Genomic DNA, 23,044 nt, shown 5'->3' on the forward strand with positions numbered 1-23,044 from the left:
TTCCCTACCTTCTGTTACTGGAATAAACAACTAGTGTTGTACAATTTCAGTTTTTTGCTTTCTTTGAAATTAATCTGCAAGACTTGTAAATTTTAGCACTTATGATAGCTGTGAAATGGTATCTCACTATTTTATTTTGCCTTCTCTGAGTGACCTTGAACATAAAAATATAAATTTTTGAAATTAACCAGGCATGTTGGCATAGACCTGTAGTCCTAGCTACCTGGGGAGCTGAGATAGATGGGAGGATCGCTTAAGCCCAGGAGTTCAAGGCTGCAGTGAGCTATGGTCACACTACTGCACTTCAGCCTAGGTGACAGAGTAAGACCCTGTCCTCTCAAAAAAAAAGAAAAAAATATATATATATGTATATTTATATATACATATATAAATTTTGGTGATTGTTTGTATATATCTTATGAATTGCTTATACGTATTCTTAGTCCATTTTTTCTATTGGTTTGTCTTTTCCTATTGATTTATACAGAATCTTTATGTATTCTGTACACTAATATTTGTTTTATAGGCTTACAGATATCTTTTTACTGTCTCTTAACCTTTTAGTAGTACATTTTCTAGTGTGAAAAATTTAAATATCATATTTATCAATCTTTCTTTCATGCTTTGTATGTTTTAGTCTTTGAAAAATCATTCCCTTCCAAGATCATAAAGTCTATATTTTCTTCTAAAAATATTTCACATATAGTCTTTAATTCACCTGAATTTATTCTTTATCATGATATAGGATAGGGTTCTAGTTTCCTTTTTCCATTTTGATAATTTCAGCCTTATTTATTGATGAGGTGATCCTTTCTTTCTTTTTTTTTTTTTTTTTTTTTTTTTGAGACAGAGTCTCACTTTGTTGCCCAGGATGGGGTGCAGTGGTAGCTTACTGCAGCCTCCAACTCCTAGGCTCAAGCAATCCTCCTGCATCAGCCTCACAAGTAACTAGGACTACAGGCATGCACTACAATGCTTAACTACTATTTTTTTCTTTTAGTTTTTGTAGAAATGAGGTCTTGCTATTGCCCAGGCTGATCTCGAACTCCTGGCCTCAAGTGATCTTTCTGCCATGGCCTCCCAAAGTGCTAGGATTACAAATGTGAGCCACCATGCCTGGCCCCCGTTAATTTGAAATGATATTGTCATATACCAAGTTGCCATAAATGAATGCACTATAATCAGCAATCTGGCACGATATCCACCCTTGCTAGTGGTACTAGCACATGCATAAACACTTACCCCCTTTTCTTCGTAATTTTCTTGGCTACTCTTGGCCTTTTGGACGTGTATTAGTTTCTACAGAAAACCATGTTTGGATTTGATTGGAATAGCATGTGATTTACAGAGTAATTGGGAAGAGTTGATGTATTTACAGTATTGTCTTCCTATCATGAGCAAGGGACCTCCATTTATTTTTGTTTTATGTCCTTAAATAAAGTATTATAATTTTCTCCCCATAGCTCTTACATATCCTTGTTGGTTTTTAACATTAGATTTCTTCTCAGGTATATTATAATTTTAATGCTAACATGAATGGATTCCTTTTTTAAAAAATTACATTTTTTAAAATTTCAGAATATTACAGGTGTACAAATGTTTTGGTTACATTGCTTTTGTACCATTTGAGTCAAAGTTATAAGTGTGCCCATCCCCCACATAGTGTGCATTGTACCGTTAGGTATGAATTTACCCATCCCCTCCTCTTCCCTCCCACCTGCTTGATTTCTGATGAGTGTTATTTCCATATGTGCAATGAGTGTTGATTGATTAGTTCCAATTTAATGGTGAGCACATGTGGTGTTTTTCTGTTCTTATGATACTTATATACATATGCCACATTTTATTAATCCACTCATGTATTGATGGGCACTTGGTTGTTTCCACATCTTTGTGATTGTGAATTATGCTGCTATAAACATTTGAGTGCAGGTATCTTTTTTATAGAATGTCTCTTTTTCATTTGGGTAATTACCCAGTAGTGGGATTGCTGGATCAAATGGGAGTTCTACTTTTAGTTCTTTGAGATATCTCCATACTATTTTCTATAGAGGTTGTACTAGTTTGCAATCCCACCAACAGTGTATGAGTGTTCCTATCTCTGCATCCACGCTAGCATTTGTTGTTTTGGGACTTTCTGATAAAAACCATTCTCACTGAAGTTAGTGATACCTCATTGTGGTTTTGATTTGCGTTTCCCTGATGATTAGAGACATTGAGCATTTTTCCCATATGTTTGTTGGCCATTAGTCTATCTTCTTTTGAAAAGTTTCTGTTCATGTCTTTTGCTCACTTTTTAGTGGGGTGGTTTGATTTTTTTCCTTGCTGATTTGCTTGAATTCTTTATAGATTCTAGTTATCAGCCCTTTATCGGATTTACAGCCTGCAAATATTAGTATTTTCTTCCATTCTGTAGGCTGTCTGTTTGCTCTGATTGTTTCCTTGGCTGTGCTGAAGCTTTTTAATTTGATCAGGTCCCATTTATTTTTGTTGTTGCTGTGATTGCTTTTGGGGTCTTCTTCATAAATTCTTTGCCTAAATTCTTTGCCTAGGCTGATGGCTATAAGAGTTTTCCCAACACTTTCTTCTACAATTCTTATGGTTTCATGCTTTAGGTTTAAGTCTGTTATCCGTTGTGAGTTGATTTTTGTGAGTGGTGAGAGGTGCAGATCCTGTTTCAGTCTCCTACATGTGGCTATCCAGTTTTCCCAGCATCATTTATTGAATAGGGATTCTTTTCCCCGGTGTATGTTTTTGTCTGCTTTGTCAAAGATCAGATGGCAATATGAGGATGGTTTTATATCTGGGTTCTCTGTTCTGATCCATTGGTCTGTGTCTGTGTTCTTGTACCAGTACCATACTGTTTTGGTTACTATAACCTTGTATAGTTTGAAGTCTGATAAATTGATGACTCCCAATTTGTTCTTTTTGCTTAAGGTTGCTTTGGCTATACAGGGTCTTCTCTGGTTCCATACGAGTGTAGAATTATTTTTTCTAGATCTGAAAAAAATGATGTTGGTATTTTAATAGGGATTGTATTAAATCTGCAAATCACTTTGGGAAGTATAGACATTTTAACAGTGTTGATTCAGCCAATCCGTGAACAGGGTGTCTTTCCATCTGTTTACGTCCTCTGCTATTTCCTTCCTCAGTGTTTCGTAGTTCTCGCTGTAGAGGTCTTTCACCTCCTTAGTTAAATATATTCCTAGGTATTTTATTTTCTTTTTTGCTATTGTGAAAGGTACTGAGTCTTTGATTTGATTCTCAGCTTGACTGTTGTTGGTGTATAGGGGTGCTGCCAATTTGTGTACATTGATTTTGTAACCTGAGACTTTGCTGAATTTATTTATCAATTCTAGTAGTCTCCTGGCAGAATCTTTGGGGTTTTCTAGATGTAAGATCATATTATCAGCAAAGAGCGATAGTTTGACCTCTTCTTCCCTCGTTTGAATATGCTTTATTTCCTTTTCTTGTCTGATTATTCTGGACTTCCAGCACTGTGCTGAATAGAAGTGGTGATAGTGGGAAACCTTGTCTGGTTCCAGTTCTAAGCAGGAATGCTTTTGATATTTCCCCATTCAATATGATGTTGGCTTTGGGTTTGTCATATATGGCTTTTATAATTTTTAGTTACGTCCTGTCCATGCCTATTTTGTTAGGTGTTCTTATCATAAAGGGGTGCTGAATTTAGTCAAATGCTTTTTCTGTGTATATTGACACAGGTTAAGAAACTGCTACTGTTTTCCAGAGTGGCTATAATATCTTGCATTCCTGTCAGTAATGAGTGAGAGTTCCAGTTGTTCTGCATCCTCCTTGCCGGTACTTGTCAGTGTTTTTTATTTTAGCCCATTGTGATGGTATGGAGTAGCATCTCATTGTGGTTTTAATTTGTGTCTTCCTAATAGCTAATGATGATATCATGTGCTTATTTGCTCTCCTTATATCCTCTTTGGTGAAGTGTCTCTTTCAAGTCTTTTTGCCCACTTTTAATTTGAGTGGTTTTCTTACTGTGGGATTTTGAGAGTTGTTTTATATTCCATACACAAGTCCTGTGTTGGATGTGATTAGCAAATATTTTCTCCTAGTCTGTAGCCTGTCTTTTCAGCCTTGTAACAGTGTCTTTCATAAAGTGAAAGTTTTTTAATTTTGATGAAGTCCAGTTTATCAGTTTTTTCTTTTATGGATCACGCTTTTTGGTGTTAGGACTAAGAACTCTGCCTAACTCGGAGTCATGAAGATTCTCCTCTATGTTTTTTTCTAAAAGTTTTATAGTTTTACGTTTATGTCTGTGATCCATTTGGGGGTTAATTTTTGTATAAAATGTGGGGTTTTAAATGGTTGAAGGTTTTTGTGAGTTTTCTTTTTTGGGTTTTTCTTTTTATATACCATACCAATTTTTTTTTCAAAATCCTTTGTTTGAAAAAACTATCCTTTCTCCATTGAATTGCATTTGCATATTTGCCAAACCAGTTAGCCATGTTTATGTAGGTCTATTACTGTCCTCTCTATTCCATTACTTTGATCTATGTGTCTGTCCCTTTGCCAATACCATTATCTGTCTTGATATTATAGCTTTATATTAAATCTTGTTTTAGTCATTCTAGTTCTCTTGCCTTTCCATAAATTTTAGCATAAGTTTATCTCTACCTATTATAAAAATCCTATTGGGATTTTGATCAGAATTGCATTGAATCTATAGATCATCATGGGTCTTGGTATTTCAGTGGGATTGTGTGTGTTTACCCTTACATGCCGTAACCTTTAATGACGCAAGGCAGCCTGCTCATTCATTGGTTATATTGTGATTATTCCCGAGTTAAAACTCCCAGCATGTGACTACATTGGTGTCTTTTGAAGTTTGGCAGTACATGAGGCGAAGTCGTCATCAAATGGGGTGGGAACAGCTATTACAAGATGTCCAGTATGTTGAGGGACTTACAGGCTAAGTTATGCTCTGGGTCAGGTCAGCCACCATCATTCACAGCTTTGGTCTCCATGTGTCTTGCATCTGAGTAGGTCATGAGCAAGATCATGCACTGTTTGCCAGCCACTGGAGAACTCTCCCTGCCTTGAGGTCTCTACACCCCTATCACAAGGTCATCGAACCAGTGTGTACTAGGCATGATCAGGTTTTTTCTCTAGAGTTTCCTTAATTTCTTCTGCCTGGCATCATAGGCTCATTCATAATTATTTCTCCAGAAACTGTGAGGGATGTATTCATGATAAATCATGATATAATGAGTTGCTTCCTCCCTTCTGCTGTAGTAGTGTCACCCGTGACGTCAGGTCTTCAGCACCAGAAAAACATTTTGTTCTCTCCCCACACGCATTTTGGGGCTTCTCATACTTGTTGGCCTCTTTCTCCCCTTTAATCTTTAGAGTGACATCTTCCCCAGCTCACACCCGTGGTTCCTCTGGCCTATCCCTCGGAGGCAGTGGTCCTAAAGGACTTCTAGCCACATGGTGGGGTGCTGAGGGATTGCTTATGTCCTCGTCCTGTCCTGTCCTGCGCTCTTTCCCATTACTGCCCTTCAATCCCCCACCAAGTCTCCGCTGACTCCAAGATAAAAGAAAAACTGCTTTGTACTCCAAACTGAATGCAAAACATTTAGTCCCCTCAGGGTGTATAAGATTGCTTGTTAAAAGTGTGACAAAAAGGGGCCATCATCCCAGTAAACCGTTTGAGATTTGTTTTGGCAGCTTATTTCCTGCTCTCACCAGCATGAGAAGCTCTTGGTTATCTCCTCAGACTCACAAAAATAAAATGAGTTGTTTAAGTCTGACTTAATAAAATTATTTGTAAGTTTTTCATCTTTTATAAACTCATCTGGCTAGTCTCCACAGCAAGCCGTTGAGCCCTCCAGTCAGCTCGAGGCATTTCTGTGGCCGTGCTGGCCCCTGCAGTCGTGTGGCTTGGGGCGCTGACTGCATTGTGCTTTGTGAGCTTTGCACGTGCAGCCGGGCCAGCAAACAGGAGCGTGTACGCTGCTGCACCGGAGCGCAGTTCTTCAGTGGTGCCGGGAACGTAAATAGTGGTCAATTATGAAAAATAATGTTTGGAATGTACCGTATGATCGATCTCACTATTTAAGAAACCCCATGATGAAACTGTCCTGTCTGTAAATTGAGAGCTTTAATTTTTGACCTGTCTTCATGATACTAGCCTTTGTCTTCATCATAACATTTTCCTGTGTTATCTCAAGCGGTAGCTTCCACAACTCTGTCTTCCCATCCTGTAGAGGACAAAGCAGAGGCTCAAAGAGGTTGAGTGACTTGTCTGAGCTCAAGTCTGCCCAGCTCCCAAGTTGGTAGCAGGGACATGGGGGATGTGGGCATTTGTTTTAACCTCTTGTTTTTTGTCATAGTAAAAAAAAAGAAAGTCCTTATTTTCTCTATTTTATTTAAATAGGGTGATATCTTCTTATAGAATAGCATGGTCTTTGCTAGAAAATACCAAGCACTTCTAGATCTCTGGCCACTTGCAGAGGACTTGTCAGCTTCCAGCACCGCAGCTGAGTTCCACGCGAGGGGAGTGGGCTCGCGCTCCAGCGTTCCTGCACACGCCTCGCTCAGGCGCCTCAGCGACCTCCTTTCCTTCTCCAGCGTCTCCACGTGGAAGGTGCAGGTGTGGCAGGGAGGACGATGGACCTTTCACTTTAATATTCTGTGACTGTGACATTCACTCTGCCTCCCAGGTGACCTGGTCGTTCTGAGGTGATGGGCCCTGACTCTCTTTGGGACACACTCTGGAACAGGGCGAGGTCTAGATCTTGACCTCACACACAGACCTTGGATTTAGAGGGAGACCAGGGTCACAGAGAGGAGGGAGGGCTTTCGCCCCCTCCAGGCACAGCCACATTTTGGGTCCCACGCAGCCAGGCTCTGTCTGGTTGGAAGCGAGCCTAAGCTTGATGTGCAGAGCGCAGTGGGCTAGGAGGCAGGCGGGTGGAGTGACAGGCTGGGACCTGCCTTTTAGTTACTGTGTGACCTCAGGTTACTTCCCTTCTTTGAACTCAACATCCTCTTCTTACCAAAAATTGACTGGCCGAGGTGGTCCCCAGGGCGGTTTGGTCTGCAGTTCTGGCATCTGAGAAGTTCTCAGCTCTCCCGGTATCTACAGCCTACCCTGTCCTGCTGGCCCCAGCAGCTCTAGCCCAGGGATGGGGCCACAGAAGTGCTAGCAGTGCGGTCCTACTTGTTAGGCTGGTACAGCTTGTCCAGATGTACTTAATTGTTTTTGTTATTTACCCAAAAATTGTGCCATTGAGTCTGTGGTTCACAGGATGGATTGGGGGTGGGCAGGGCTACAGTGAAAGCAGACCTTGTGGTTGAGCCCAGGGTGCAGGTGGGATGGGTCTGGGGCTCGTCTAGGAGATGACACACTCACCTGGGGTTCCCTGGGCTTCGTCACCTCTCAGAGGCTTGGTCTTGGCCCTGGGATAGCTGCTTAGTTTTGTCCAGGGGTGGCCTCCCTTTCAGGATGGTGGCAGCTGTACTTCTGGAGGCCTTGGAACAGGGACCCCCACACAGGTCAACAAGCTCTCGCACCCTTTCTAGACCAATCCTTGTAAATACCTGCCCCTGTCTGGAGAGTAGTGGCAGGCCGGATGGTTGATCGTTTGGGCAGTAGTCAGTGGGCACAGGTTAGTGGGTGAGTTGGTTGTCCAGCTCCCAGTCTGTTCTACTGTGGAGTGGGAATCTTGGGACACTGAACCAGAGAGGGACAAGGACTCGGGAGATCATCTCACCTGACTCAGCTTCACTGAAATGACAGAAAGTCCAGAGCTGAAGCTGCAGGAAAAGGAGGTGTGAGGAGTAGGGCAGGCCACAAGGCACAGGAGGCCCCTGGAAGGCCCCGAGCTTAGCAGGCAAAGGCAGCTGGGCCAAGGCTGTGCCGGTTCTGCCAGGCCCTCATCCTCCCTGTAGAGGAAGAGGAAAGTGGAAGAGGTTCCTGTCCCCTCCTGCCCTTACCCTTCAAAGAAAAGTACAGACCCTTGATCACCTCTGTCCTGATAAGCGCTGGAAGGACAGAAGTTGGACTGCGTCCCTCTGCTATCCTGGCCATCTTTCACCCCATCACTCCCTCTCAGTGTGTGAGCCTGGTGCTCGCTGGGCTTGAGCAGGGGGACAGTGCCACTGCCTTTAGGACAGTTTGTTCTCATCAGTGCAGCCCCTTTGTGCTGGGTAGTAAATGATTCAACCACACGTGCACATCCAAGGAAAGCTGAACGGAAGCCTCAGCAACTTTTGTGTTCTCTCAGCCCCTGCATGAAGGGACAGGAACCATCTCATGGCTTTCTTGAGGTTTTACTTATTCAGAAAATGCTTAAAGATTTCCCCCTCCCTTCCTGCCTCATGGTCTGGTAGTAAAAGGGCTCTTCTGGCATCCCCTGAAACCTCCCAGCAGGCTGACTGGCCGCCTTCTGTTGGTCTAGATGCCCAACGTGGGGCGAGGGCAGTCAAGCAAAGACTTCAGGTTTTCCTACCCCTAGCACAGCCGGCACTCGTGGCACTTCTTGGGAGGCTCATCTAGGAGGTGACACATTCCTGTACCCTGGCCCCATGCAAGGATCTAGGAGATGACCACCATCTGGTGTGGCTATGGTGGTCTTAGCAGTTGAGGGCCAGCCCTGAGTACCTGTCACTGGTCTGGGCCATGAGGGGCTGGGGTGCTGCTTTGCTCCTGAAGCAAGAAGGATGCAGACATCAGAACCTTATGAGGGGTTCCAGTCTTTTTTTGCCTCTCACCCTTCGCTCTCCTGGGTTGGGACTGGGTACAGATGCATTCACAAGCACACACCAACAAGGACCTATTAATAAGACTCTATTACCACGTCAAAGCACTTGATTAATCATTTAAAAAGTCCGAGCTGTGCAAGTAAAGGTTTCAGATGCTGGACTGGGGCTGACTGAGAATCGGAGCCTTCACCTGCGAAGGCCTCTGCTCACATTTCTTGCAGGTCATTCCTGCCTATGGGGACAGAAGCCCCACTTGCCCACTGCCTGCCCAGAACCAGGTTTCTGATTAGCCTATGTGAATGTCACGTCTGGGGTTGTACAGTACAGTAGTCCTAGATCCTGGGACCAAGGGGACTACAGTTGGCCATGGTTGCAGTGGGCACTGGTGGCCCTGGAGAAGATCCCAGGGCTTGGTGGACAGGAGACTGCATGCCTCCCGGCATCTTCCATCTATCTTCTCTGCACAAAGGCAAGAAGGGGAGTGGGTGTCCCTGCTAGAAGCTGCTCAGCTCTTCCCAGAGGTGCTTTGCATCCAAGACCCAAAGCTTCGCTGGGCCTTTCTGACCCACTCTGGGCCTCTGGATCACTCCTGCACGCTCATACACCTGTCCCCCGTGTTCCCCACCCCTCTCTTGCGCTTGCATCGTGTGGCAAAGCTCTGGTACCTGCCCGTCTGCAGGCCGTGCATTGGGCTGGGGCTGAGAATACTGAGGGTTGGTTCAAAGGGCCGACTGTGGTGAGAGAGGCCAGCCAGTGAAGGGATCCCTGGAGCTGACCCCACCCCAGCTGTCGTCCCCTGGGAATGGAGAATCCCTTCAGCCCCTTCTCTTTTTTTAATTATTTTTATTTCAGCATATTACAGGGGTACAAATGTTTAGGTTACATATATTGCCTTTGCCCCACCCAAGTCAGAGCTTCAAGCTTGTCCATCCCCGAGACGGTGCGCATCATACCCATCAGGTGTGAATATACCCATCCCCTCCTCCCCCCTCCCATCTGCCCGACACCCGATGAATGTTACTACTATATGTGCACTTAAGTGTTGATCAGTTAATACCAACTTGATGGTGAGTACATGTGGTGCTTGTTTTTCCATTCTTGTGATACTTCACTTAGTAGAGTGGGCTCTAGCTCTGTCCAGGATAATAAAAGAGAGGTGCTAGATCACCATTGTTTTTTGTGGCTGACTAGAACTCCATAGTATACATATACCACATTTTATTAATCCACTCATGTATTGATGGGCACTTGGGTTGTTTCTACATCTTTGCAATTGTGAATTGTGCTGCTATAAACATTCTACTGCAGATGTCTTTTTTATAGAATGTCTTTTGTTCCTTTGGGTAGATGCCCATAATGGGATTGCTGAATCAAATGGTAGTTCTACTTGTAGCTTTTTGAGGTGTCTCCATATTGCTTTCCACAGACCTTTGCCCCTTCTTGCATGGGGCCAGGGTACAGGCTCCTATTGCTGGCTGAATAGGATGGTGTGAAATAGTGGGGGGGGGGGGGGGTCGGCCTTGTGGCTTATGCTTATGGAAGGAAGCCAGTCTTTAAGGCCCTGCACCCATCAGAAGGAGCTGGAGCCCAGCCTTTGTCCCCAGACTGGCCACGGGGGTGGGTGGGTGGCGGGGCACTTTATCTCTAAGAAGGAACTCAACTTGAGCAGCCACTGCAGGCTCCAGAACCTCTTCTGGGGCTGGGCATTGACTGCTGAACTTGTCTGGAAAGGCAATACCTGCTCCCAACTCCTACCCCCTGTTCTTTTGACCCTTCCCCCTTTTCTCCTTTAAGAAACACTTGTATTTTTAAACAGTATTCAATTTAGAGAAAAGCTGCAGAGGTAGTAGTTTCTGCATACTGTTAACGACTGACATAGTCATGGTTCTCCCGCCTTTATGCTCTGGCCCATCTCTGGCTGTGGAACACCTGGGCTGAGGCCGTCTCTGCCCAGCTCCTGCTGCGTGAATAGTACTGCCCGCTAAGCACATGGGGCCACTGGCTTCATGTACCCAGGGTGTCATGGCCCAGGACTCCAGCAGCGTGGAGTGCCAGGCAGGGTAGCATACGAGTTCTCAGGTTCCCCCCTCGGGGAGTGAGGAGCGACGGGGACGGTGGCAGAACAGAAGGTGAGGGGCAGTGAGGCCCCTGGGGTGGGCCAGGATCCTGGGGCAGAGACGAGGCCACAAGGTTCAGAGCGGCAGGCACCCTCCGACGTGCAGTGCGTTGGGCCCTATGGGGAGGTGCTCTGTGGAACTGCGAGGTCTTCCTTCAGAGGTTTGGCCTGGGACAGTCTCCCCCATGGAAAACACAGGTCACTCCCACCTCCAGACCCACTCTGTCCCCCATCCTCCCAACAGCGCCGGGGCGAGGTTCTGCCCTCAGCTGATTAAGGGGGAAAGCCATAGGGTTCGGGAAGACGTGGTGCCCCAGGAAATAACGGACTCGGGTTTCTCAGGTGTGTGTGGGCACTTCTAGCCCCGCCACGGTTGACGCACCCTCTGGTGTGAAGTCCATGTGTAGCCGCTGACAGTCTCTGGCCTCTGTCAGCATCGTCTGGGAGGACCGAGCTCAAAGTCCCTGGTTCCGCAGGTTTCAGAGTGTGTTTGTGAAGAAAGCCCCACAAGGTCAACTTGACTAAACTGGAGGAGAAAGGCGACAGGGCAGGAAAGACTGGGACATTTTTGTTTCCCTGACGAAGCTGCGCCAATCAGTGTTTGGACGGGAGAGAAGGGCATGGCCGCTGCCTGGCCCTGGCTTGGAGGGGTGGGGAGAAGTGGGGTCCTGGTGCTCGCCCCACAGCGTGGCTGTGAAGATGGAGTGGCCGACCTCCGGACAGCCCTCAGCACAGGTCCTGGCGCTTGTGAACCCCTCAGTAAGTGATAGCTTAAGGGACATTTGGGACCTCTCACACAGCAACCAGCCTCGGGCAGAGTCCCTGGTGTGAAGCCCAGGGACAGCCTGCGAGTGAGTCCCTGGGCTGTTTCTAGGGCTGGTAGGGGAGGGGGCCCTTCTGTCCCAGGGGAAGGAGTTCCAATCCTCTGGCAGGGAGAAGACAGAGTTTCTCATGAGGGTCTGCAGCCATTGTATCCTGGTTTCCCTGTCCAAAGCTGCCCGTGTAGATCTGGGAAAGCTGGGGACGTGAACAGGTCATCCAGGCAAATGGAGGTGACACTCTGCCTGGCTTTCCTGCTGCCATGACCCCACAGCCTGGGGTGTCCAGGCGTGGGGCAGGCTCTGGCTGGGTGTGAGAGAGGACTTTGCTGTAGTCCCCATCACCTCTGTGCCTTTCCTGGTCCCTTTTCTATCCCAGTTAGGCCTGAGCAAAACAGGCTTGCCAGCGGCTTTAGAGCCACAAGGCCTGGGTTCAAATCCTGCTCTCTGCCTGGCCATGTGTACTTGAACAAGAGACCTCTCTAAGCCTCGAGTCCCTTAGGTGTGAAGTAGGAATGATGGTAATATCAGGGTCATCGTGAGGACTAAAAGAGGTGACGGACCTTATGAAGCCTCAGAATAAACGGGTCGTGCGCCCTCTCCGCTCTGACCATGTTTCCCTGGTGGTGGGTTCTCGCCCGACCCAGAGCAGCTGTGCGGCTGCTGAGCGGGGCCACACGAAAGTAGGCTGGGATTAAACCCGAGCCGTGGGAGAAGGAACGTCTCTGTGGAGTGGAGGGCGACTGATACGATGGGAGGACTTGGAAAAGCTTCCCACCGCCCCAGCCCATTCTGGCTACGACATCAGGCTCCAGAGAGAGAAGCTGACAAGAGAGGAGGTATAAAAATACATACAAAGTACAAAAATAAAACTGAAAGGAAACTGCCAGCGGACTGGCTTAATTTACGAGATTCAGGCATTCACTAACTTTGAAACAGTTTAAAATCCTCACTGCTTACGAGTTGGATGATGGCTGCTATTTCGAGATTTTTTTAAAGAAGTGGCCACAGATTGACTATCTGCCATTTAAAATATGTCCTTACGGGAAGAGAAGCTAATGCCGGCCGAGAGTTTGCTGACAGGTGGGGGTGGCTGGGGTCCTTCTGGACCTGTGGCTTTGCTTAGCATTCAGATCTCTTAATGGTGCACTTAGCCCTGGCGGGGCTCAGGAGGAGACACCACACAGGCCCCTGCCACCCTGTCCCATGGGACCGGTTTTCATCCCTGCCTGCCTTTAAGCTTTGTGTCAAAGTATGTAGAGGTTGGGGGCACATTCTGAAATTGTGTATTCCCACGTATGAAAAACTCTGGCTCTTGGTGGTTCTTTTAGGGCTTAAAGCCCCCTTTTAGGAGATTTTAATTCCCATTCCTCTCACTCTTGGGCGGTGGCTTAACTATATCTGAAGAAATGCCCCCCCCCCCCCCCCCCCCGTTCTCCTGTAGGGTAGAGGACATAATGCTACCTGGTCTATAAACCAAGTAGAGTTTGCCAGTTCCGTCTGCCTTGGTGTGGGGCCATTCTGTAGCTCCCTAGTACTTGTCCCTGCGAGGATAAGCGCATCCTTCGTCGGGTAGTAGGAGGGGAGGGAAAGTAGCTGGTGAGCTGAGCCCCCCTCCATTCATCACCAGCAGTGACAGGAGCCAAGAGGCTGCACCAGTCTGCTGGATGGCTCCACCGGTAGCCCTCCCTCAGTCCAGACAGGCCAACTTTGTAGGCCTGAGGTTTATTCCAGTCATTCTCACCCTCTTCTCCCCTTTTCCCTCCAGTGTATGTGGTGGAAGACCAAAGAAGAGACGACCTGGGACCATCCACCTGCCTTACAGCCTGCTGGACTGCTCTGTGTTGCTGCTGCCTCTGGGACATGCTCACCTGACCAGGCCGGCCCTCCTGTCCTGCCAGCTCTGCCACCACCTCCAGCAGGTGTGCCAGCCCCCATCTCTTCTGATTGCTGTAATAAATGACTAGCTCTGCACAGAAACCTCTACTTTCAGCACTGTGGGAATCTAGATTAGTGGGGGTTGCTGCTGTTTAATTCAGTGACTTGATCTTTTTGATGTTCGAAATACATTTCTTATTGATCTTTAATAAATGTGCTAAATGATTCCTTTTATTGGCCAAAGGCTTAGTTATGAAATATATATTTATGATTTTAAATTACACATTCAAGGTAGTGGCAAACTGTAACAAACAACAGAATAATTTTTCTCTGCTAACACCCTCTAAGTTTCAATAAATTTGTCCAAACCTCACTTGTCTAAATTATTCCAGATATAGTCTAAGCTACCCTGAGTCTGTTTCCGTGTTTCCTGGACTGTCATCATTTCTGACTCCTCATCTGCTCACTGAGCCAAGTGAGGGTGTGTCAGCCAGTGGCCACCGTGCAGTGTCTGCCGAGGAGCCCACCTACCTTTTCATCCTGCTATTAGCCGAACCGTGTGGCTGCTGTGGTCACGGGCGCCTGGCGAGCATTCTCTCCCTGTCACTCGGAGATGGGCTGAGGCAGGAGCATTTGCCACCGCAGCTCGTACCTGCCTTTACCGAGAGCCTAGGAAAAGGGCCTTTTGGTAAGTAGGCCTTGCTCCCTGGAAGCCTGGGAGTCCACAGTCACAGGGTCCAGACCTGAGGCTTGCTTTTCCTGTCGTCCCCTCCCACGCCCTCACCCCAAACTAGTCAGCCACACCACTCGTCTCATCTTTGGCCACAAGGTGGCACTGACCTGCCATAGCAGCAAGTCAGATTTTCCTGCCTGCCGGGCCGCCCATGCCACACCGAGAGGCTGCAGCTGACAGCTCCCTCCCACTCTGCCTGCCTTCCCTGATAAACGTCTAACTACCAGGTCTCTCCGGGCAGGGGGACCATGAATGCTCCCACCGTGTCACGGCTGATTTCAGGCTACCAATACGATGTCACTGACCATGGAGCTGGGAAGAAAAGCACAGGAACGCACCATTAAGTGCTGTTTTCACCACCCAGACACAATACTATTAACCTCAGAGTTAACAGATAATGGTCAAACGTAGTAATATAATTAGGAAGGGGTGAGTTCTGAATATTTATTATCCTTGTTTTTAACATAATTTGCGGCTTTACATAATCTTTAATAATGGCTGTGTTTAACAACTGGCTTGCAACAAAATTTCTGAAAATTGAATAATCGGCCCTCCTGAGCCAGTTCCAGCACACCACTCGCTGTCCCAGAGCCCCTAGGAGGCCTCAGGATTAGAGCGTCCACCTTACGATACAGTCTTGGAAATGCTGCTCATTACTGAACTTTCTTTTGGAACGTTGAGAAAGCAGCGGGGAAAGGAATCTTTAGGCAGACTGCCACAGAGGGACGGCTATGCTTTCCTCCTCATCTGCATACTGCAATTACATGGAGGCCCAGAAGCTGAGGCGGTCAAAGGTACGGAAGGAGACAAAAGAAGAGGACAAGATCCCACTGCCCAAGGAAGGAAAGGCTCCAGTGCAGAGGGAGCGGGCGCTGAGGTGGAGACGGCCACTGCCTCTCTCGCTCTGTTCTCATCCCTCAGCTCAAGAAAAGCAGATGTCTTACAGTGGGGCGGGTGCCTTTTATTGGTCTGCTCAGTGCGTGCGGCGGCAGGCTCAGGGGGAGCTTCCTTCTCTGTCCTGGCTCTCATCTTCCCTATCCTGGGAGTTTGTGACTCACCCCAGGAGAGAAGAGTGTCTAGGCAGGGTGGCAGGCAGAGCCAGGGTAAAAATTACAGGGTTGGGATCTGAGAGGGACTCACAATGATGTAGAAAATGTGCGGTTGCTAGGCCACCCAGCTAAAACGTCCACCAGAGCAGGGGTCAGGAGGAAGAGCTTCCCCTGGAGGCTCCCTACTGGGCCCTTCGTGCCATCAGCATCTCCCGGATGTTGTCTTCGGCTTCCTTAACACTCCGCTCCAGGTAGGATTTTTTCTGCTGCAACATGAGAAAGAAATGAGGGTTAGGACCAGGGTGAATGGGCCAGGCTGGCAGGCCAGGCTTTATGCCCAACGGTCATGGCTTCTCTTTTGTGATGAGCAACTTCCAGGAGCACATTGTCTAATGGGGCCAGGGGCACACTCCTGCCCCAGTGCTCCCCACCTCCGGCCCACGGGCGGGGCGAGGGGATGACTTGGTACAGGAAGCAGGGGTGCTCTTCCCCCAGAAGGAAGTGGACTCTGAAAACAGGCATCTCGGTACATGAAGTTATACCAGACAAAGGCCAGGAAATTCCAGAACAAAGCTCCTGCCCCATAACAGACTATCTCCTTTCACGGTTTTCCATGGCCCGGGCCAGGCGCCTGCAGCCGCCGTGGACAGTGCGCGCTCTGCTCCGGCGGCGAGACTGCAGGCTGCGGCAAGCGCAGCACACGCTGCACTGAGGCAGATGAGTCAGGATGAAAGGGCTTTTCCAGTGAGGCTGCTGCCTGCCAGGAATCCAGGCTGGTGACACACTGTATAAAACAGACCTCGTGGAAGTTTACCTCCTACCCCATCTGGGTCCTAGATTACAACTCTCAGTTTACACAAAGAACTTTTACTGCTTTCAGGAGCCACATCTGGACCCGGATTACAGAACATTAGTCAAAGGAAATGATGTCTGTACAGTATTTGCCCTGTGCTCACCCCAGAAGTATGGTGGCTTTACCACTGGTCCCTGCCCTGAGGACATAGTTGTGGCTGTGTTCCCACTTAACAGACATGAAATGAAGGCTCTTTTTAAGGAATATTATTCATGGCCTGAAGGAATACTCACAATGGTCACCTCCCAGGGTCCACGTGGACTGAGCCACGGCGGAGCCATCAATGCAGCGTCTGGCCCGGGCAGCCAGGTGCCCTCTGCCACTCCCTTCACCCCAACAGCTGGACACTTAGCTGACCCCTGAATGCCCACAGGACTCGGGGGCCGGGGGATGCTTAGGGCAGAGGGCAAGTGAGCTGCACATCACTGCTTCAAGTGGCACCACAGCCTGGTACGACAGGCCTCGCCTGGGAACTTACCCCACTCTCTGTCTAGACGGTTATTAAATGATACACTGAGGGGCTTTTTCCTACAGAAGCCAAACGTTGTGGCATACACAAACCGTTACCAGTTCCTTCATGAACCTCTGATTCCTATTTGTCCTCTCCTAACTTCAATTTCCTGAAGACTGGGAAGAGCACTCTTTACTTATCTCCCATCTGTCCAACGCACACACAGTTCCTTACAACGCATTGAGAGCACCATAAAAACTCACAGTGATCGCGATAACAATGCAATGGCCATAAATGGATGCTGTTGCTAAGGAACTTTGTCTAATTACACTGCAAACCTGATACAGTCCTATCACTGTGGTATCAGAGTGAGAACTTAAACTTCCTTTGATACACAACTCTTAGACTTTACCTGTGAGCTGAAAAGAGGCAAATACTAGTAACTGCTGACGCACCACTGAAGAATGCGCGGGCACCGGGTGCTGCACAGAGGGAGCAGCAGCTCGACAGTGCCACGCACCAGCCGGGCACCGTGTGGGTTCCAGCCCCAAGGGACTGCAGGGGAAAGGCTAGTGCAGCGCGCCAGCCTCTCCCCTGCAATAGCCAGCCAGTGCCAGGGCCCCTGGTCTGCTGCATCTGGCAAACCATAATCAGCAAGAGCTTTTCTGCTCTACTACCTAGGCCTCTGGACAAATTCAGCTTTAAAAATTCTTTATTCCTTTAGGTTTGGAATGTGTTGCTAAGAAAAAAAAATTATAAAAATGAAAACATTAAAAAAAAATTTTTTTTCTCTTTGAGATGGGGTCTCGCTATGTTGCCCAGGCTGGAGTGCAGTGGCTATTCACAGGCGAGATCCCACTACTGATCAGCACAGGAGTTTTGACCTTCTCCGCTTCCGACCTGGGCCAGTTCACCCCTCCTTAGCCAACCTGGTGGTCCCCCACTCCCGGGAGGTCACCATACTGATGCCGAACTTAGTGCAGACACCAGATCAGCATAGCGCACTACAGCCCAGAACTCCTGGGCTCAAGCGATCCTCCTGCCTCAGCCTCCCTAGTAGCTGGGACTACGGGCATGTGCCACCTCGTCCGACTAAAAATTCTTTATTCCTTAACACCTCTTACTTCTATTTTCATGAATTTTACCACCGCATATCCTAAAGTCTTCAAGTTTCAAAAAATGCAAATGAACTTACCTATCTTTATTTTTGTGTGTGATTTTTTTTTTTTTTAACACCAATAAGCCAAGAGCTTTACTGATGCAGCAGGCACTTTACAATGAACCCCACAGTGTCCACCTTCTCTGGGAAGACAGGATGTCTGACAGACTCTCAGGTTTTTTTCCACTTCAACAACAAGAAAACAAGCTCTCCCTTTTACCACAGCCCTTGGATCTGCACCTGCCCAAATCGCCCCTCCTCCGGTGCACACGGGTACCCCTGACCGACGCTGCCAGCCGTTCTGGTCAACAGCCGAACAGTCAGTTCTGCATGACTCGCAGACAGAGGCCTAGACTATCAATCAGATCCTGCAAAGGATTTAGGAAACAGACGATTTCTCCTTCCATCTTGAAAATAAAATATATTTCAGCAGATACATGTCCTGAAGTAGTTTAGTTGGGAGTTCGTAGGAAGATGGTCCATTGTCAGTCCCTCTTCACCAGCCTGGGCATCCAAAGCTCTTCTCAAGGTAATATGACTCTTTTTGTTTTGTTTTGTTTTGTAACTGTCTGTCTTGCTGTAACCGAGCCGAGTGCCCTAGTGCTGAGGCCTTTTCATGCCACTGGAGTAACGCTGCGCTGCTGTTTTCCAAGAGTTTTAAGAACAAGCCATAGAGATTCAAGGAAGCAAAAGTTTGACTTAATCATTGGTTCCTTGATTTTCTTCATCCTCCCTGCCAGCCTCATTTGTATTGGTGTCAATTCTACCATAATTATTTTCGGGCTAAGTATGATCCTAGCTTATAAACTTGTAGGGACAGTCACCTAAGCCTCTGCAGTTCAGTGTGGTCAGAGCTAAGGCAGGATAGGGACCTTTGGGTCCAGGAGAGCCTCAGGATAGACTGTCTCTGGGGCCGTCCCTCATTTCAGGTACTGTGCTGTGCTCTTTTATAAGAGCACTGATACAATCCCTGAGGGCTCTGCCCTCATGACCTAGTCACCTCCCCAAAGACCCCGCCTCCGAATACTATCGCCTTTAGCAGTTAGGGTTCAACATGTGGATTTGGGGGTAGCGAATGTTCAGACCATGCTACTTTTCAACTACCAAAATACCGTGCACGGTCTTGCTCTTAAGCTAAGTCTCTGACATCACCCGACAACTCTCACCCTCACTCCTTCAGCTCCAGCCACACGGGCCTCGGGTGCTGTTCTGGTAGGCTCCTGCCTGGCCTCTGCCCTTTGCCGGCTCTCTTCCCCAGATTCCAGAGATTCCCGCACACACCGGCTCCTCACTGCCTTCAGGCCTTTCTCAAACATCGCCTTAAGGCCGTCCTGCTGCCCCTAATCTTCTCACTGGCCTTTCTCCAGCACTTAGCACCACGTGAAAGGGTACGGTCTGGGTCCCGCATGAGAAGGAAAGGTCCTCGAGGGCAAGACTTTGTTCTGTCCCCTGACACAACAGTCCTAGTGCCTAAAAGAATGGCTGGTGCATAACAGGAACTCACACTTGTTGAAGAAAGTGCATTTAGGGCAGGAACTGATGCCTTACTGCTCTACTCGCTGGCACTGCCACTTCTCAGCTGTCCCTCCCAACTTGAACAGAATAAATGAGGAACAAAGGCAGAAACTGACCATTCTCCTTCAAGGTGGTTCTCAGTTTTCGGCATTGTCCTCTAACCCCATCACATGCAGAGATTTAAAACTCAAACCCAGCACCACAAATAATGTTCAGTATTCGAGGTGATGAATATGTTAGCTAGATTGATTTAATTATTCTACATTACATTTATAAACCATAACATCACTTTGTACCCTATAAATTGATACTATTAGAAAAGACTGATTTACAATAAAAAAATAAAAAACAAAACTCAAACTTCAATGATTGCAGCGGGGGGCTTCGAAGCCTTGCTCCCACAAACAGAGCAGGCCTTGGAGTCGGGCCCTTCTGCTTCAACAGTTCAGCTCGTAAAATGATAAAACAAACCATCCAATTTCCCTTGCCCTGGACTCTGAAACCCTTGAAAAACCGCTCTATGTGATGTCAGCCTCAGCACTGCTAGACGCCACATGGGGACAATAACTGCTGTGTAAGCTCCAGGGGGCATCTGAAACTGGCATGTTCCACCAGCAGTCCCGGGAGGCATTTGCTGTCCTCGCTGCAGCATCCTTCTGTCTTGCTGAGCGATTTCCCTCAGAACGCTCTCCCTAGAAGTTTCCCTGGTGGCATCAAACCGCAAAGCTCTGGGTGCAGTGGCATTCTTGTGGGGCCTTGTCCTGGTGAGGGAGTCTGAGATTCCCCGTGGGGCTCAGCCTGGCCAGGGGACGACATTGCTGGAGCTGCTGCTCACCAGCCTGACATTCTTTCGGCTGGGAGTCAGACAGGGGCTGGTGTCTCATTCTCATCCTCTCACAAAGGAAAGAGTTTCAAGTACCTAGAATTTTCTGACGTGACACAATCTCTCAAAGAGACTCCTAAAGTAATTCATCTTGTGACACTCTCTCTATAGACTTTCTTCTTCTCTTAGGAACTGTCTCTAGCTCTCCTCCAAATTAGTATTTTTTTCCTGTTTGTCATGTCTTCGGGTGCAGAAAAGAGTTTTCTCCTCCCTGACCCTCTGTTTTCCCATCTGTAAATTGAGGATTTGGACAATACCAGTGAGTCCCTCCACACCCCCACTACACCCCCACTTTTACTCTAGCCACAGAACCCGTTTCTCAAATGAACTCTTGCCTTAAAGACTAAACAAACAAAACAGGTAAAATGGAGCTCGGAGGAGAGGGGAGACGTGGCAGATAAAAGCAGCCCTGCTGGCTTGCCTCCCTCCAATCCAGGCTACGAGGGCAACAGACAGGACAGGTTCCCTTCTGTCCCTGATGGTCAATGACAGCTGTGACCCCAAAGACCCTCTGCTCCGAGTCCCTGGTTCTGCCCCCGAGTTTGACCTACCCTGGCCACTTACCTTGTCCCTTGTGCTGAATCCACAGCTTTCAGCTTCTGCAGACCACTGCCAACTTTCAGCTCTACTATTAATCGAAAAAATTAAGGCAAAGGCCACCTTCTCGCTGTCTCTCCCATGACTTCCAAATTAAAACCCCAAGAACATCACTGATTCTCATGTTCAATCAATTGGCAAAACTGTAAAATGGTCAGAGGGTGCCAGCCATCCACAAGGGGGAGTTAAATAAGAGCCCAAGAATTCACTAAGGCATCGAGTCTTGGCAGACTGGGGGCAAAACGTGGAAGAAGGCAGAGGAAACAAGGGGGAAAAGAGAAAAAAAGAGGCATCGAGAGGTCACAACAGAGAAGTCAGAAACGGAGATGGGGAGGATGTGCAGGGCCACGGGCACAGGAGTGGCGCAGAGCCCGAGAGTGCCAGTGCTCTGCTCTGCAGGGGTGAGGAGCAACACCACGGGCAGGGGAGGCAGGCGAACCTGACCAGGAATTTGAAGCTAAGAGACAGGGTACAAGTGATCCAAGGACATGTCCAGTGGGGAACTCATCTGAGTACATTAGCTCCATTTAAGTCCCAGAGAAAGCTGAGCCTATCAGACAATCTGGGAAAGAGAGTAGAAAGCAAGCTCAAGCGAAGCAGGGAGCCAGGAGCGACTGTTCCAATGCACGTGGTGCTGCTCAGCTTCATCCAAAGAAATCATTCCCATTTGCAGCACCAGACTGAAAAGGCATAATGACAAGCCAGTGAATCGTGTCAAGTGATGGGCAGCTGAAATGGGCAGCGACAGTAGGATCAGAGATTAAGGGGAGGAGGAACCTATCTAAAGAAACGGCTTTTAAAGTGTGATCTCTGTATCAGCTGCATCGGCAGCACCTGGGCATGTGTTAGAAATGCACATTCTTGGGCCTCAACCCAGACCCATGGAATCAGAAACTCTGGGGGTGGAGTCTAGCAATCTGTGTTTTCACAAGACCTCCAGTGATTCTGACACACACTAAAGTTTGAGAATCAAACTTTCTGTTCTCAATCAGGAGTCGGCAAACTTTTTCTATAGAGGGGCAGATAATAAATATTTTAGGCTTCACAAGTTGCCTCCGTTAACTGCGTAGCTCTGCCTTGCAGCACAAAGGCGGCCCAGACAATGTATGAGCAAACGAGTGTGGCGTAAATGAATGGGCATGGCTGTTTCCAAAACACAAAAACAGGCAGCAGGCTGGATCTGGCAGGCTGGTTGTGGTTTGCCAATCTCTGTTCTTAAAAAAGATGGAGCTTTCAAGGGTAGGACTGAGTCCAGCAGGGAGACATGTCAGATTTTTAACTTTCAATGAAAGCTGCCTAATAAGGACATAAGTTCCATCAATCCATTCTTCCATTCATTCACTCAGCTCTCACTGCCAAACCATTCCCCTCCTTTGCCCTTACAAACCCTGGTTCTTGAGGTTCACGGCTCCATGCTCTACCACCTGACTCCCGCCCCACACCCCCGGCTGCTGGGATTTACGGCTCTCCTGGGCACTGCCCCTCGCTCACCGCTGGCACCCCGTCTTTCTCCACCACTGCTGCGCCATCCAAGGGGACTTGGAAATTCTATTAAACTTCCTTAGTATGTCCACTTGTCTGCCCTCCACAATAACTCTTTCATACTTTGTCTTGTCTCCGCAAATCTCCTAGACTCCCCTCTCCCCTAGGCTCACTGAGAAAATAAAAGCAATCTGATGAGGAACTCCTTTGTCTTCCCGCTACCAAATCTACTAACTGACCTGGACCTGTACGTGTAGTCTCTTCTCTCCCTACTGTTGAAATGGGTAGTGTCCCCTTGTTTTTAAAGGAATCGAAACACAGCCCTTCCACTTCGACATCATTCTATGCCCACGTGCCTTCTCAGAAACTTCACTCACAGTTATCCTTTCTCTTTCTTCTGACTCTCCTATTTCTTTCTCTGCAAGATCTTCCTGGTGAAGCAAATCACCTCCCAGTCCCCTGTAGACGCTGCCCCCTTGCTCCCCTCCTCTTAGCAAAACATCTTGAACCAGTAGTGCGGAGGCAGCATCTACACCGCCTTATCCCCCAATTGCTCCTTGGACCTCCCCAACCGCTCTCCCACCTACCCTACTGCACTGACTGTGCGCCGGTCCGGTGATCTCTATCATGCCCAAAGCAGCGGTTACTTCTTCATTATCCTCTTAATCTCTCCGCAGCAACACAATTCCTGAAATGGTTTCTTCTCGTAGCTTTCCTAACGCCACGTTCCTATTTCCTCCTACATCACCGGCTACTCCTTCTAAGTTCACC

At 47.9% G+C, this 23,044-nt stretch overlaps 2 protein-coding genes across 2 annotated transcripts in view; one reads left to right on the forward strand and one right to left on the reverse strand.

Annotated features, from left to right (window-relative positions):
• Positions 1 to 13,925, forward strand: part of CYSTM1 (cysteine rich transmembrane module containing 1) — a 61,194-nt gene extending 47,269 nt beyond the window's left edge. Inside the window, exon 3 of the mRNA XM_069484111.1 lies at positions 13,442 to 13,925. Within this exon, the coding sequence (XP_069340212.1) occupies positions 13,442 to 13,548 (107 nt within the window). The 3' untranslated portion in view covers positions 13,549 to 13,925. The remainder of the gene's footprint in view (positions 1 to 13,441) is intronic.
• Positions 13,926 to 14,034: 109 nt separating this feature from the next.
• Positions 14,035 to 23,044, reverse strand: part of PFDN1 (prefoldin subunit 1) — a 52,327-nt gene continuing 43,317 nt past the window's right edge. The window contains exon 4 of the mRNA XM_069484108.1: positions 14,035 to 15,599. Coding sequence (XP_069340209.1) covers positions 15,516 to 15,599 — 84 coding nt within the window. The 3' untranslated portion in view covers positions 14,035 to 15,515. The remainder of the gene's footprint in view (positions 15,600 to 23,044) is intronic.

This window comes from Eulemur rufifrons, chromosome 10 (genome assembly GCF_041146395.1).
Source record: "Eulemur rufifrons isolate Redbay chromosome 10, OSU_ERuf_1, whole genome shotgun sequence".
Taxonomy (NCBI): Eukaryota; Metazoa; Chordata; class Mammalia; order Primates; family Lemuridae; genus Eulemur; species Eulemur rufifrons.